Source organism: Poecilia latipinna, unplaced genomic scaffold (assembly GCF_001443285.1).
Source record: "Poecilia latipinna isolate Pla-1442-1.1 unplaced genomic scaffold, P_latipinna-1.0 Scaffold612, whole genome shotgun sequence".
Taxonomy (NCBI): domain Eukaryota; kingdom Metazoa; phylum Chordata; class Actinopteri; order Cyprinodontiformes; family Poeciliidae; genus Poecilia; species Poecilia latipinna.
Window position 1 is genome coordinate 90,753 of NW_015113228.1, and position 16,736 is coordinate 107,488.

General features: G+C 39.2%; 1 protein-coding gene across 3 annotated transcripts in view; it reads right to left on the reverse strand.

Annotated features, from left to right (window-relative positions):
• The window catches only part of stxbp6 (syntaxin binding protein 6 (amisyn)), a 50,448-nt gene extending 40,673 nt beyond the window's left edge, over positions 1–9,775 (reverse strand). Inside the window, exons 1-3 of one of the 3 annotated variants that reach the window (XM_015043018.1) lie at positions 9,477–9,775; positions 7,663–7,686; positions 849–1,062 (exon numbers count right to left, since the gene is read on the reverse strand). In XM_015043018.1, coding sequence (XP_014898504.1) covers positions 849–1,002 — 154 coding nt within the window. In that variant the 5' untranslated portion in view covers positions 1,003–1,062; positions 7,663–7,686; positions 9,477–9,775. The remainder of the gene's footprint in view (positions 1–848; positions 1,063–7,662; positions 7,687–9,476) is intronic. The other 2 variants (XM_015043017.1, XM_015043019.1) reach the window with 2 other exon arrangements.
• Positions 9,776–16,736: the final 6,961 nt, after the last annotated feature.

The window sequence follows — 16,736 nt, forward strand, 5'->3', positions numbered from 1 at the left end:
GAGTATGTTTGTTTTAGACTTTTTCCTTCTTTGACAGTGGTCGACCATGCCACATCCTGACTAGGTCACATACGTTCACCCTGCCTGCAAAGGTTTTTCAAATCTAGCAAGTTGTGAGGACATCTCTTGTCCACAGCTTTCCTCAGGTGACTTTACGGATTTTCCATCATATTCAGTTCTGGGTCAAGACTAGACCAATCCACACTTTTGTTTTTCTTCACAATCCACTCTTTTAATTCACCTGATGTGTTCTCAATTTCATTGTCATGGTGAAAAATAAAACTTCATTCAATCTTGCACTTTCTAGCAGACACATGATTGTTGGGTCATAACGGACTGCTATTTGAAACTTCAAACTTTTAATCACAATGCACTTTGGCTAGGTGCTGTTTGGAGGTTTACAATGGACTACAGGCAGAAAACAACTATTAACAATGACGCGGTAACACAAGATAATCCATGTTGCAAACCTGCTGTAAAGCACATGCTATGGTGGAGCTGAGCTGCCTCGGAGTGAATTATGAAAAGTGGGAATGATGGCGGCTGCTAAGGAGGAATAAGTCACAAACAGAGAGTTCAAAGTTAAATATTCACTCCAAATTCAAATCTAATCCACTTAAGTAAGACTGACAACTTGTCTTTTGGCTGAACTTGTTGAGAATGGCATTATCTTGACAGCAAAAAAAAACATGCCAGCCAGTAAAAATATCAGGAAAAACACTTAGAGTGCCATGCTGCAAATGCTGAAACGGCTGCAAAAACACAGCAAAAGCAGAAGGTGACAGATGTATAGATAAAAGTAATTTAAATTCAAATGCAGAAAGAGAGAGAGAGAGAGATGTTGCTACCTGAGAGGCAGATGAAAGTCGTGTAATCTCCCTGGCCACCAGTGGCCAGGAAAGGTATCTTCTTCTTTGTCCGCCTCTTCACCTGTACACCAGCGAGCATCTTCTCATCGTGAGGCGTGAAGAGCTCCTTGTTGATGGCTGACTTGGCACTCATCTCCGACGCAGGCAGAAATAAACCGGTGAAAAACGACTAAATGGAGGGATCTAATCTTCACTGAAGAGGAGAAGAGAAAAACAGACACAGCAAATTTAATTAGACAGAAAGAGGATATTTTGCACATTAAGAGTCAAATTTGAATTCACACTTCTGGAAGTCCATCAAATACAACCACTTGCTTGTGCATTTTAAATCAGAGTAAGAAGTGTATAAAATATTAGTATTTATTGAGTATTAGTTTTAGCTTATAGTACAACGTCCACAACATATGTTCATCTATACAGTATTTTGCACCAAGTGAAGACTCATAATTGTAAAAATTTGACATTAATTGTCTCTGAAGTGTTGATGTTTGATTTTATAGATGAAAAGAAATAAAGATTATTGAACCAGAGAACAGGATGAACAATGGTGAGCAACAGTTTTATGTTTTGCCAAAAAATGTGATTAGCTTTTAGGCATCACAAAACTGCATGCACATAAATTACATTACCATAATTCAGCACTGTGAGAACGTGGTCCCAGGACCAACCTCTGGGGAACAGCTTTGCCTATTTTAAGGTAGCTGAAAACAACCTTTTTGTAATTCACACAGCAAGGTCATTTTTGATCTAAGCTAAGAATCACCTCAATCTAAGCACAGAAATATCATCACCTCATTCAAACTGCTACTACGTTTTATTTTTAAAAAATAGTTTTGTTACCTTATTGTGATGGGAAATTGCCTTCTGTGTTAACAGCATACAGTATTCACATCTCTAAATACTTTACAGAAAAAGCACTGTTCAAGAAAAAAGAAAAAAAAAACTGAGGCTTGCTGCACCAGCTTTCTGTCAAACCATAAATACTGCAGACATTCTGGCTGCAGCTTAAGAGTTTGCATATCAACTCTATGCCAAGTTTTCACTGAAAAACAAGCAAGAATGGTACGCTTAAATCAGAAGTTATATCCTAACCTTTTTTCATCAAACCATTTCCAGTCATGATGCCTCATTAGCACCATTTCATTCTGTTTCCAGAGGAGAAAATCCCTGCTATATGAAAGCCACGTTTGCAGTGAAGGGTTTTATCTGTCACAGGTTCAAAATGCTGGTCAGCATCATTAAAAATATTTGCAAACACCAACTGTTGTGTAAAACAGCACTTGTGCAATAAATTAGACTGGTGAAACAGTGGGTGTCCTGAAGGAAGAACACAAAAGTCCTGATCTGGTGCTACTTGTGTATATATATATATATATATATATACTGACCATGAACAAAGTGTCATGGTCAGTCATTTTAAAACCACATCTGAATTTTTACACTAGCAACTTGCTATATCTCTTATTGCTACTTTAAAACAAAAGTGAACATTGAAAGAAAGAAAAAGTAAAACAAGCCTCTGAACAACACGAGATGCATTTTTGTTACTCTATTGGAGCCGCATTCTTCAAATTCCTTATAACTACATTGTTTTTGCGTTCTGCTCTGAAAGCACTTACAGAATGAAATGGCTTCAGCTAAAGCTATTTGAAGAACCGTCGAGTTCCCCTGATGCAGAACAGAAATTGTCCCCCCATCATTACACACCAACATCTACCAGTAAATGTATATCTTTTTTGACTGGTGGGACACATTGGAGACAAAGCAGCAGTATGTCTGATGCCAGGAAATACTATGCTACCTTGGTTTCACTATCTGCAAGTGCAGTATATGGTCATAAAGAAGTGGGCTATTTAGATCTAAATGCCCTCAAGAGTCCCGTGGAACTTAATCATCGTCTCAGCCGCAGGCATTCATTCGAGACACATAGCGGCTAACATTATAAACTACATATGCCACCTTGGTGCTGACAAACCACTCTGTCAGTCTCAACCTGAGGATGAATTACTCTACAGCAAGGCAAAGCAAGGCATACCACTAAACACTCCCCTCATCAAAAACACTTGCTCACATAAACAAAAAGGTTTTCTAAACTTCTTGTAGGATTTAATTCATTTCTATCAGGGAAGCAGAACAAAAAGTCATAGAGCGCATCGATAAAAATCACAAAACCATAACCTACAAACATGTTAAAAATAGGTACATTTGAACATGCTAAACTATAGTCTATGCTATATATATATGTTATTGACAAAAGAGCGTTAATTAATACATGGTGTGGTTAAATGGGCATCCAATCTAAAACTACTTCCAGTGTCTTTCGGTATCAGAGCATTAATTTCTTTGACTGCATTCTTCACTAGCCTCCCATCAGAGCAGCAGAATTTCACTCCCCACATAAAAATGAACCAAAACTTAAAGTTAAGATTTATAATCAGTCAGGCATCTTGTATCCTGAGAAAACAGATCGAGTTTTCAGATTGTTTTTCAGGAGCTGTGAGTTTGCTTGCTCTGCACAGCGCAGCGGGAACTTTGATCACAGACGTCTACGTTTAAAATTATCAACTGCGCAAAAAGCCAGACGGCAAACTCTGAAAGTGACATTTACACCGTTGAATTCTTCCTTCTGCCCTTTAGAGATTTTTATACAACATAGAACAGTTCCTTACAAGCAAACGTTTCCATTTATTTTGCCTGTTGGTAACCAACCTGCACACGAAAGTTAAAAATCAAAGAAATAACTGGCCAAACGGCCCCGGTCTCGTAGCTCCCTATATTACCCCTGAAGCCGTCACTAGCACATATCTTCCCTCAGGTGGCCCAGCGAAGCATAAGATCAGGGAGAAGGGATAACACGACAGCGACACAAGGAGGAAAACAAGTAGGAATATGAGGAGGAAGACGCTGAAACCTCCAGGCATTGAAATGTAGCCAGCTAGTGTGCAGCTTACGGTTTGACTTTGCAAAGTCTTAACACAACCCGAAACAGCACAAGGCTGAGCAACTGTAGCCAAGGAGCTACTGTGGTAGTGAAGGCAATGCACATACATCCAGCACTGTTTGTCACCCCATTTTCACCCAAAACACTTCATTAACTGAGGTTATATGGTGCACAGGAGTGAAAAGGCCGGTACTTTTTCCTTTTGCATTCCTTTGCTCCACTCTCACTTTGCGGGATAACGTTAAATCTCTCCAGGCAGTGCTTACTGGTCTCCTGGGACCTCACTGAAGTGAGGTCTGTGGGTTAGACTGCACAGTCACTTCTTTAACAAGTACACAGTCCTGCTCTCATGACCGGGGAAAAGAGAGCGTAGACTTCAGGAGGGAAGTAATGATCGAAATGTTTAACTTATAACAGCCAGCACATAGCAGGTACATAACCAAAGTATATTTTAAACATGATCCTTGTGTAATTAGGATGTGTTATTTAACAAATGGAGAAAACAAATTATGTAAAGGTAAAAGATAACGAATGTTTAAAGTAGATTTGTTGTGATTTAAAATAGATTTTTCTGACCCTGATCCAGCAACATTTAAGGTTTTAGAGGTAGAAAGTATTAGTTATAGGTGCTTCAACTTTCAATACACCCCTTATTAAAAAACAAGCTGCAGAAATAGAAAGTAATAGAGGTCTTTTGACAGTTCTCCATATCTATCAGATTGTGAGGGCATCTCTTTTCATCAGCTCTCTTCAGACAATCCCACACATTTTGTAAGGAGTTTACTTCTGGATTCTAAGCAATTCCAAAAGTTAATTTTATTTCTCTCACTCAGTCATATTGACTGCACCTCTACTCAAATAAGATTGTTTAGCAGACATACTGACACACTGCTGGTACGTAAACAAACGTCCCCCGTTCTTTCTGGTAAGGCTGCAGCTATGCTAAGAACTGTTGTATGTTTGACCAGCAGCGGGAATCAAGCGTGACAGTGACAGTGGTAGAGGTTTTACTTGAAGCCGGGGGTTTAAGCTAAATTTATTAAGGTAATAATGTCTGTAGAAAACTTTATCCGAAAGTACAAGACATAATGGTTTGTCCAGATAATCTACTAAAAAAGAAGATTAATTGTATTCTTCATGCTGCTCATATCTACTCCTCCTACTCATATTTGGCTGGCTTTGGAAACTTGGGAGGACAAATTAGTTTCTGTCATTCTGCACTTAGCTCTGTGAGATGTATGAAAGACGTAGCAAAACGCTTTGCTACATCTGCAGCCTTTCATGCACGGCTTTCATGTTGACTCAAAGTTCTGAACAAGACCTGGGGGAAAAACTCCCACGGTTTCCTCGTGTCCATGAAAACAAATAAGCAGAGGTTCATGTCAGTAAGAGTAACTGTGAATGAGTCTAGTCCAACATTACCGTATGGCCAGATATTAAATGTCACAGGTCAGAAAACTGAGAAAATATTTTCTCGAAATTTGTTTTGAAGTTTTTTAGTGCCAGTCTGTGACACGTCTCCATTTCGGTTATGCAACAGCACAACGCTGCTGTAACGAACGCTGAATATTTACACATTATTTGAAGAAATTAAGACCGTAATTCTATATTTGCTATATATCATGGTTTGTGCTTATCTGGGAGGCACAAGCCTCAGATCCAGGAGGCAAAAGCTCAATCTCTTCAGCTCATTCTTAGGAGATGAATACAAAGTCCCTCCAGCAATTCCTGAAGTCCACCCGCAAATCTCCAAAAAGAGGCACCCTGGAGGCATCCTGATCAGATACCCAGACCACCTCGACTGACTCCTTTTGAAGCGCAGGAACAAGTTTGCTCTGAATTTTCCCAGGATTAAAAGCCCATCTATAATGCGGAGCCCAGCCAACATACAGCAAAAAAAAAAAAAAAAAAACTAATTTCAGCCACTTGCCTGAATAATGCATGCAGGGCAAGAAGTACATATTTTGTCTGTAAAATTCAGTGATAATGAATGCTTTTCGGCTTAAATCTTCTATTTTGTCTGGGAACACAGATCTCTGCCCACTGCAACAGACAAGATCCTGTTTAAAACAGTAAAAACAAGATTGTTTTTTTCATAACAGTCATGTTTTAAAAGAAGTGTTACACCAAACTTTATGGAAAGATTCAACTAGAACTGATTACCACCCCCCACACAACCCAAGATGGAAAACCGCTGGGAAATATTGTAATATTTCCCCTAAGACTGACTGATTTTATTGCTGTATTATGACATAAACCCCACAAAACATTGCAACATTCAACATGAGTGGATGGATTTGACTGCTGTAAAGTCATCAGAAAATGTAAGCTCTAATTGAACTCAAATAAAGAAGGAAATTGAAAGTAATTTCTGGGAATATTCAATCATCAGAAACATCGGGCAGCCTCCAACAACAAAACACCATGGGAACCATTAGGATTAGGTCCATCCCAAATGTACAAACTCCCTACAAGGACAAGTTTCTGGTGTATGCATACACTGCTGATCTGGTTTGGCATTCGTTTCTGCAGCTCAAACAATTGAGATAAAAAAAAAAAAAAAACTAAACAAAGATGGCTCTAGGAAACTACTCATATTCCTGAAAAAAATGGTTCCTGGAGTGGAAATGCACCTTAAGCAAATGTTCAAACAATTTCCTATTTGGAAAGCCTGCGTCCTCACTGACCATTTCAGAAGCCATTTTTACATTTTTTTTTTTTTTTTTTTTTGAGTACATACCCTGTTTATCCAAGAGAGACATACCTCTCGTTTTTATGTGGCTCAGAATTTGTCTCAGGCTTTTTTTTTTTTTTTTTTTTTTTTCCAAATAGCCTTATTATTTTATTTTTATTTTATGGGAAAAGCAATTTCAGAGAGATAACCTGCTAAAGTTCCATTGCACCGTGTTGGACAAAAGACAAACAACAAAAGATGAGTAAAGTACATTCCACTGGTGTGCATAAAAAAAAAAAATCTAAATCCTTCAGAGGAATAGCACTCCATTAAACTAACATACTGAACACGACCAGAGTGTTTTACCTTAAAGAAAAAAAACACGTTGAAAGCATTCATTCAGTTTTTCTCAGGTGACTCAGTCGATGCTGAAGGTATAAAGTTGCATCATTGAAAAGCATGCCAACCCCCCAGCCCCCAAAATGAGCTCATTGTTTACAGGCACCTTACAGCAGTAAAACATTTGAGATGGAACTGGGTAAATAGTAGAAAAAGCAAATGCAGTGCACTTACTAACCGATATCTCAAACAGTGCAGGGATCATTACCACAATGACTCTGTTATATGGCGAGGCCACAGCATGAGGCATTAACAATACAAATGTGAAAGTGCATTAGGCAAATGCAACAAATGCATGCTCACAATAAATAGCACACACAGGAGCATGTGGCTAGAGAGGGGGTAAAAAAAAGAAGCGACAACTGTGTGGTAAAGATGATGCGCATATATATATATATATATATATATATATATGTGTTGTTAATTTTCTATTAAATCGATACAAAAATAAAGATGAGTTTCAGACATTCACAGCACAAGGAAAACTACTGCTGTAAGACAGGAATGGTGATTACAGCCTCAGAGATTTTGCTTCCTCCAGGGCCTCAAATATCAGTGTCAATTTGTAGGAAAACGAGCACGCCGAGTACACTCTCCTTTTTCTCCATAAACTGGCGTAGAACAGAAGATACATTTATTTCTGCCCACAGGAAAATGTTACCAAATGACTTCAAGTCGTGGATATGCAAGGGCAAAGCCAGCTGAACAGGTCACATAACGATGACTGTAAGTGGACAAAGAAGAACGGGGGATAATGTAAGGTTGTGTTTACGGCTTACCAGAGCAAATTAGCCCCCGGTTTCCTGCATGAAAAGAAACAATTAATCATTTCGAGTGCGTTAGGCAGTTTTACTGAAGAGAGGTACACCTAATCTGACTTTGGTATGCACATGAACACATCCATATATTGCAATAAACTTTAAGACTTATATGTGTTGCTGTTGCTCGTGGTGTCTAACAGCTAGTGGAATCACAGAATGGAGTTTTTCAGAAAATTTGAGTAAAGCACAAGATTAATAAAAAGATAAATTAATAAAAAGTTGAGTGGTAGGAAAAAAATGTAGCTACAGATAAGAAGGTTCTAATGGATAACCACATTGTGAACCACTATTTTGCACCAGGGTCCTCTATTCAAATATAAGATACAAGTTTGAATTGATTTGGAAATTAAGATCCCAAAGTTTGGGGGATAATTGGAGAAATACAAATTGCTTGAGGTCCTGTTGAAATTTGTTTTGAAGTGCGTAAAGATTTAGAAGAAAATGCCATGTGCTGACGTTTTTCCAATTTCCCTTTGCAGACAAGCTTTATTTTAATGCCATGTCAATTTTCCAGCAGGACTTACCCCCTGTCAACACCACCAAATGTACCAATACCTGGTTTAATGTCTATGGTCATCACTGCACTTGATTAGCCAGGCTTGACATAATCCCCATAGAAAGTCTATGACAGGTTGTCAAGAGGAAGATGAGAGACACCAGAGCCAACAGTGCAGACAAGACGAATGCCGCCTCTGAAGCATCCCAGGCTTCCTTAACACCTCAGCTGAGACACAGGCTGAATGCTTTCAAAGCCCATGCTACACTGATGCAGAAATTCATGTGCACATTTTTTTTTTTTTTTTTTATGAAATAAATTTTGGGTTTTCATGCTGTTAACCACAATAATGATCAACATTTTACTAGTATTATTTGAGCTCCATTTCTGTAAAATTGCATTGATATAACAACTTTTGAGCGCCTGAATGTGACTTACAAATTCTATTCCATTTACATTAAATCTACTGATGAAATGCAACAAACTTCCCAGAGAAAACGCAAGTCTTTAACCTCAAATTGCAACTCATTAGACCAGTAATATCACACCGAGAACGCAATGCATTCAATTTTGCCTTAAATAATTTCAAGCTAAAACTGTGACTGCAGGAAAACAATGCCGTTATTGTGGACTGACAGAAGCACAGCCTACAGTAATAGCAATGAACTATTCCGTTTGGACAACACCCAGATTCACTTCGGGCTGGCAGGAATTTTCACTGTCTGGGATATTTTTTTTTCTTCCAAGTCACATATTTGACAGGGACATCATCTCTCTCTGTGCAAATACTGGATGATTAAAACCCGGGCGCTAGAATTTAGTACGTCAAAGGAGCGTGAAAACCTGCAGAGATAACGAAGACTAAAGCACTGAGGTATGGCTGACCTTTAGGAATTCCCTGATTAATCATTAACGCGGATTATCCGGAGTTTGTCAAAAAGAAAGAACGAAAAACAAAAACAATGACGACTTTCTCAGCGTGTTTGTCTTCTCCGAAGCCGATAAATTATATTGACAACGATTGCTCATAAAGTCTACAGTGTGAGATTCACCAAGTTTTATTATTAAGAAACACCATCACGCGCACTGCCCGTAGGTGAGCGCGTGCATTCGCTCTGGAATCACCGCAAAGTGGCTGAAAGGTTGCTGACGCAGTCGCTTGTTAAAAGAAAGCGAAGGTAGAAAAACCCAAAATAAAGTTTTGCTCTTTTCTTTTGGGTAAAACGTCGTGCTTACATGCTGTTCTTCGGCAGGTGTAAAGCTTCGCGGAACTCACCTGATGTGTTAAAGCGAGCCCCTTTTTTCCACGTGCGGACCTCTAATCCCTCGCTTTATGTATCCAGCTGTCACTGCTCACCCACTCCTTACTTTCTGCAGCCTTCTCCTTATTGGTAGCTGTCTCCTCAAACTAAACGGTAGCATTTCGTGCTCGACATCGCGTCGACTTCACGTCTCTGATAGCTGTTGGTTTCTTAGCGGCGAGAGGAGAGTTCTTTTTTTTTTTTTTTTTTTTCTCCCCTCCTCTGCTGCGAAGCCAGCCTGTGTCTGACTCTGGTCTCTGTCTGTGAATGGGAAACCAGTAGCAGATTTGCTAGACACAAACATGCACGCCAATCACGCAGACTGTGACACAAACCCACGCCTGCGTGAGCTGTCTTTTACATGTCAACAAATAGTTTTTTTTGCTTTTTTTTTACTTTTTTATTTTTGATTAAACATGGGCAAAATACCTCGCAACTCTATTTCTATCTCTTCATCTATTTACTGGATAGAAAATAGCCTTAGCAGTGGCGGTTCTTGCATTAATGTTGCCCCTGGGTGGGGGAACCCCTCCTCCTCATATGGCATATACTTGGGGGGGAAAAAAAGTAAGACAGCACATTAATTGTTCAGATTTAGGAAATATAATTAAATCGATGTTTAGCCACGTTTTTTATCCCTTGGAAAATTTTTGATTGGACTGCTCTCAAACAACAAAAATGACCTTGTCACCAAACCCTAAAGATGAGCTTTTTGCTATTTTTAAAAATATCTTTTTTTTTTCATATATGTTGGAAAGCCAATATTTTTTATGCTGATAGAATGACTTTAATTTTGATTAGTGGTCGGTTATACTGGTGCCCAGCCATGCTGTTAGGCTCTCTTATTCAATGTAATTTAACGTAATCCAGGTTTGATCCAGCTATATATCTTACTTGTACTGTTTAACACAATCTTAAGATTGAGATATATATATATCAGGTGTTATAAAAAAACATGGGAAAATGCTATTTTGGGTTTTTCACAAACAGATTTCATCAATCCCATGAGATTTTTTTTTGTTTTGGTTTTTTTTGTTTTTTTGTGGAAATCCATAGTCTAAATTTGACTAGTTTTGGTATTTCAGATTATGAACTTGGAGGTGAACAAATGCAGGCCAGATTCCTTAAAATCCATAAGATGGTCTTCTAATTAATATAAATTACCACATGATAAGCCAGATTGCTGTACATCCTGTACATATTCAGTCCACCTGAAAATAAGAAACACATTTTAACTTAATATGAAACTTTCCACCATTGATAAATATGTTATTTTTGCTTTGAGTGCTGCTGTTGGTCCTCGACACCGGCTAAAAACAATATTCCCAACATCACTATAGACTGCTGCTAAACATTGCTCTGCTTCAAACATGCAACAGAATATCATCATGTTGACATCCTGCATAAGTACACAATAAAAATACACTTTCAATATATGTTTTTTTTTTTTTTTTTTTTACTGTTTGTGTCCACATCACTGAAGCACTCAAACTACAGTGGTCACAAAAATGTGTTTTCCATCTTCAAATTACATCTTTGGAGAGGTACCTCAGACAATTTTAAGTCTGGATGATGTGTGCCAATATCACTGTGGTGGTACTGAAACAGTGTACTATTCCTGGCTGTATGACTCAACCTCTAAATATACTGTATATAATAATAGTAGGCAATTCACCACCAGTCCACAATGTCACTTAACAGTAACTGTAACTTTTCCTGAAGCCGTCTTAAAAGTAGACACAGCTCAGCTACTGCAGTCACGTCTTGTAGCTTGTCACAAGACTTGTTTTATTGTCACTTTATGTTAGTTTTATTGGTCATCGCCGCGTTAAAGGTAATATATGACTGCTAACACCCTTCCTTTGTTGCTCAGGCTTTACTCGGAGTAGCTTTGTGACAAGTCAAGCTTCGTTCAACCACTAGTTTAGACTTGCCTACCTGAACATTTTCGAGCTTTGCTTATTTTTGGACCAGTGGGCGGCACCAATATAACAAGGCTGTCAGCTGGAGACTACCATCTACATTACATCAGAAAACAGCTCCACTGGAATTAACAGAGAAATGCACATAAACCGGTGTGGGAGATTTTGTCCAGGTGGTGTTTTGACTTTCACGCTGTGAGTCAACCAAATTCCTCCGCTGATTGATAACGCTCCATTCCGGACCTCTTCTGACTTTATTGACTGACACAGACACGATAGCTGCACCTGAAGAAACTCTTGTTTTATGTGCTATTTTTTGCCTCTGGCTTATTATGTGTAAGAAGAATCTGAAAAGCTCTGGGAACTGAAACCATTTCCTCATACATTAATAAACATTAGGTGATCACAAACTTTAATCGTACAAAAAAAAAAAGCTGTCTGAATCACTTATGCTTTTACAGCTGTGCGCTTGACAGATGAGAGACAGTTTTGCTCTAGTGAGTACAGTATATTTACTTTTATTTCATTTCATTAATAAATAAAGCCAATAGACAGATGAAACTGACTTGGCAGATGGGAGATCCAATAATAAAATCTGAATTTTACTTCAATTTCTCTGGAAACACTTTAGTTTTTTTTCCCCAATTCCATTCACTGAAAGCTGTTCAGCCATCTGGTGCTACATAAGGAAATATTTCATTCCAGGAATTTGGGATTGAAGTACACATTCGCTCGCACGGCCTCCTGAGACCACCTGAGACTTTGCAGATTTTAAGACAATTGCCTTTGATTTACAGACTCTTCATGACCGAGAAGAAACCCTTGTTGGGAGGGGAAAACACTTAACTGCTCTTTCAACGAGACCTGTGGGGCGGCAGCAGGAAGGCTTTCCACCACTGTAATGCTGAACTTCACCTCCGAACTCCCCGGCATGAAACACTTCTGCCATAATGATTCACTTTTTCCAGGTGGACTGAAAACGAGTCGGTGGCCCAAGAGGGGTGGGGAAATGAGGCAGACACAAACCCACACGAGCTGAGTGGGCTCCAAGAGCAGTAGCCGTTTCCTGCTGGTGAGTTAGGGATTTCAGGCATGACTCTCTCTCCAGAGAGAGCCCGGTCGGTGATTTGCCACAACACAACTGAACCACAAGATTTTCTGGGGTACTGCCAGTCTCAATAGCAACTTAAGATGGATTGCGTAACAGGCGTGTTGAAAGCTTGGCTTTGCCCATTGCTCAACTCATTGCTGAGGTTAGCAGTGAGGTTGGGATGCATGACACATCCCGCAGCCTGGAACACCCTCGGAGTTACGCTTGTGTGATTTGAAGTTTCCAAGTTGTGTTGTAGTGCTGAAGTCTTTTGGGGAGGGGAAACGGAGCTGGACTACGGACCAATCACAGCTCTCTTGGGGAATTATTTGATGAAAAAAGGACAAACATTGTTGGTTGCCTGGCGGAGGTGACGTGCTTCCTTGTGTGGCGGTTCTGTGCCTCAGGGGTCTTGGAGTCTATGAGGTTCACCTTACAAGCACACACTTTGAGTCCAGACATCAACCTGCATTTCTTCTAAGTGTAATAGATATGATCGTAAGTAATAATTTCCACAAATGGATTTCATTATCTTTGCAATGTCTAATTCGTTCAACAGATACAACTTTCCGGGTTGTATTCGACCTCATACCATAGGCTTGTAATGACTCCAAATGGATCTGGAGAATGTATTATTCCACTGTTAGTTCATTCTCCATTCATAAAACAAGGAAAGGAGGAGGTGAAAAAAAGCTTTTGGCAGTTCTGTGTTCTCGTGTCTTGGCTACATATTCCGTCCCTCCCTGTCTCTGTATGCTCTCTTTATCTCTTCCACGAAAATTAGAAAAAAATAATATATATATATATATATATATATATATATATATATATAAACATCCTTCCAGCCTCAGTTTTTTAGATTAAAGTAGCTGGCGGAGCCTGATGTGATAAAAAACAAGTTGCCTCAGTCTAGGGTGAAAACGAATAGATCTGATGATAGAGGGAAACGGTGCAAGGAGCACCTTTACTCCGATCGTCGGCTGCTTCGTGTCTTCCCACGGGGCCACGTGTTCGCCATACTCTCACACACTCTTTATTACAAACTGCTTCCCCTCCTCTGCGTCTCTGCTGTACTAATCAAACGTTGGAATCATGTGGTTTGTTGCTTACGCTGCACTTAGACGCAGAGAGCGGTTTCAGTGTTGCATGACGGTCCACAAAAAAAACAAAAAAAAAGTTTCTTTTTGGAGACTTAAGAGAGCGAGTGACCACAAAGTCTAACACGTTCTGTGCATTTTTAAAGGAGAATGTGTAACATTTTGTGCATTTTGTTCTGCACAAATCTGGCGCTTTTGAAGGAATAGGCCATGTGTTTATGGCGGGAGGCGCCCGAAAGGCCCTGTTTAGATTTTACTTGTCAACCAGTAAAAATGTTTGCAGTTATGTGCATTTTGCAGCTGTCCCTATAATAGCTTGCTTCGCCTCTCTGAAACAGAGTGATTATTCTGTCTGTGTTAAACAAGAAGCCGCAGAGTTGGTGTGGATTTCTGCTCGGCATCTAATTACATTAAAGAAGCTGATGCACTTATGTTTTTACACATTTTCATACAGCGATACGTTGTCTTTCTACTTTGATATTGTCAATTTGCACAATGATGCCCATTATTTCTAACCTATGAATGCGGTTGAGCTTATGAAGCTACATAAAGTAACCATTTCAGAAAAAGATTATCTAAGTGGTAATCACACTATGTTACATAAATAGCTCAACTGGGCTTAACCGCTTAGTTGAGAGTAATTTGTGCAATATCTTTAAAACTTATAAATTACAATTATAGTATAGCCCCTATTATTCTGATACATCTAGTAAGTAAATATGGTTCACCTAAGGGTAGCACAATCTGCTCTGTATGGAGAAGATTGTCAGAGCTGACAAGGCAATCCTAGAATAAAACCTGCCAGAGGCTAAAGAGAAACCTGTGGTTTCCCTTTTGGCAGAAAGACAGCAAAGATACAGTCAGAGGTGGGAAATGGCTTGGATCAAAAACAACCCTGTCAAAGTTCAGACGGAAAGATTTCAAAAACTGCTCCTCATAAATGCTTTCCACCCAGTCTGACTGAGTTATTTCGCAACCAGTGGACAACACTTTTGGCCTGTAGATGTGTGAAACTGATTGAGAGATGTAGCAAAGGCGCTGGAGCTGTAATGGCAGCAGAAACGTTGCTCTGCAGAATTTTCAAACAGGAAAATTCTGCAGAATTACAAACTGCTGTATGCAAATATTGCACATTTTGTTTTTTAAATTCCCTTTTTTTTTAAAAAAATGGAAAAGAAAATTGCATGTCACTTCTTTCCACTCTCAACAATGTACTACTTTGCATTTGACAATCGTGAAATCTCAATAAAATGTGACAAATATGGAAAGGTTCAAGGGGTACGAGCACCCTTGCTGTGTTAAAATTATTTTAATTCTGATTGGTAGATGAAACTGGGAATCATCACCAGTTTTATGATCACATTCATTTATTGTTGCTGTTATTAGCAGAACAAACTTCACTCGTCGTTACTAAAAGGTGAAAAGCTCGAGCTAAAGACCGCTGCCCTCCTCCCACTCACTTTTTAGACCAGCTGATTGGTGCATATTAATTCACATCAACCTCAAAACCTTTGAAGATCAGAGAAAAGAATCCGTTTCTGTGCTAAGTATGCAAAGGATGCTTCAGTGTGTGTCATGCATGTAAATATCTTCATTTTGCATTAGATATTAGCATTACAATAAACAGCATCAAAGTAAGTAGTGCTACATTAGGCCAGTGGGCTGTTTTTGCTATCTGCTGAACAATAGGCGTAGGGAGTGCGTTTGTGATAATCATAAATGAAAACCATAAGTTACCACCGTCGTAATAAAGCAACCGACGCGACAGTTTCTCTCGATATTGAAGAAATCGTTCAATATCTAACTAACCTGTTGCCTAACTTTATATTTCTACTGGTCGTACAAATATTAGTGTACGAGGACAGCTGTCATATTGCACAGAGCCTCTGTGAACACAAGCTGTCAATCTTTTCAGATTTTCAATTTGAGCTCCCCAGGTTTATGTTTGCGGTTCCACCGTCCCCAGTGGCAGTCCGTGTTTGTTCAACGCCCACCCAAACACACACACACACCCACTACCCCATTCTGCAAAATACAGTTAACTTTTTAATACATAACAGGAAACATTGAGATGAAAGTTTTTATGTGTTTAGTTTAGTCTAAGTAATCCATATTTTATAGATTACTTGAATTTATGTTAAGCTTTTAATGTTTGTTTTAATCCAAGATGTTTCAAATGCCGCAGAAGAGTTTTGCGTTTTCAGAAACAGAGTAAAGTCATGATTTGACTAGTGTAGTATTTTAGATTTTTAACTGGAGAACAAACGTGCAGATTCTTAAAAAAACCCCAAAAAAAACCCCAGAAAAGAACAAACACCCATGAACACAGTCCTTTAATATTGCGCCAACTTGGAAATTGCAGTATTTTCCTACCTCTGGATATATAAACCACCAACCACCAACTGGTTTTGGCTGAAATGACAGATATTTTTATTTTTTTTAAGAGCTAAGTGCGTCCCACTGGCCAAGCTGCCCTGACTGGCGAGACGCAATTCAGTCAAAACCACCACTGGTTGTTCTGTGACTCTCCACCCGAGTTTCAAGTTTTTTTTTGTTTGTTTTTTTTTGCATCCTCTAAAGTATTTTGATCCAAAAGTTCCCTAAGTAACTTTGTTCATATTCTCATCAACTATCCAGCCTGCCACCTGCCACAATGTTCACCAAGTTTCGGGGAGATATGCAGCGTTAGCTTTCCCTCACACATAGCCTATTGTTGTAAGTTCGCTCCGTCTTGATGTCTGTGTACTTGAGAGTTTACTGTTAGACTTTATAGTGCCTTTACTTCACACAAGAACACTCGTGTTAAGCCAACTCATTCCTGCCTTAATTGGTTCTGCTGGACTCTACTTCTTTCTCGTGTTGCATTTGCTTGCCTCCCGTCTGTGTTCAGCAGGAACCCACTCTGCCCTGTGTGGTCTGTTTCATCTCAGTGGGAGATAACAATCAAACGGCTAATATGGGTAATGGAAGAAGAGAGCTCCCTGGGCACCACTGAGCAAATATTTCCAATTATTTTATGCAGAAAACGCAGGATTGGAGACGTGGCCACTAAGGTGCAACACAAATATCCTAATAAACTGGTCCCAGAAAAAAAAAAAAGATCATTTAATCAACAGTCAGGACACA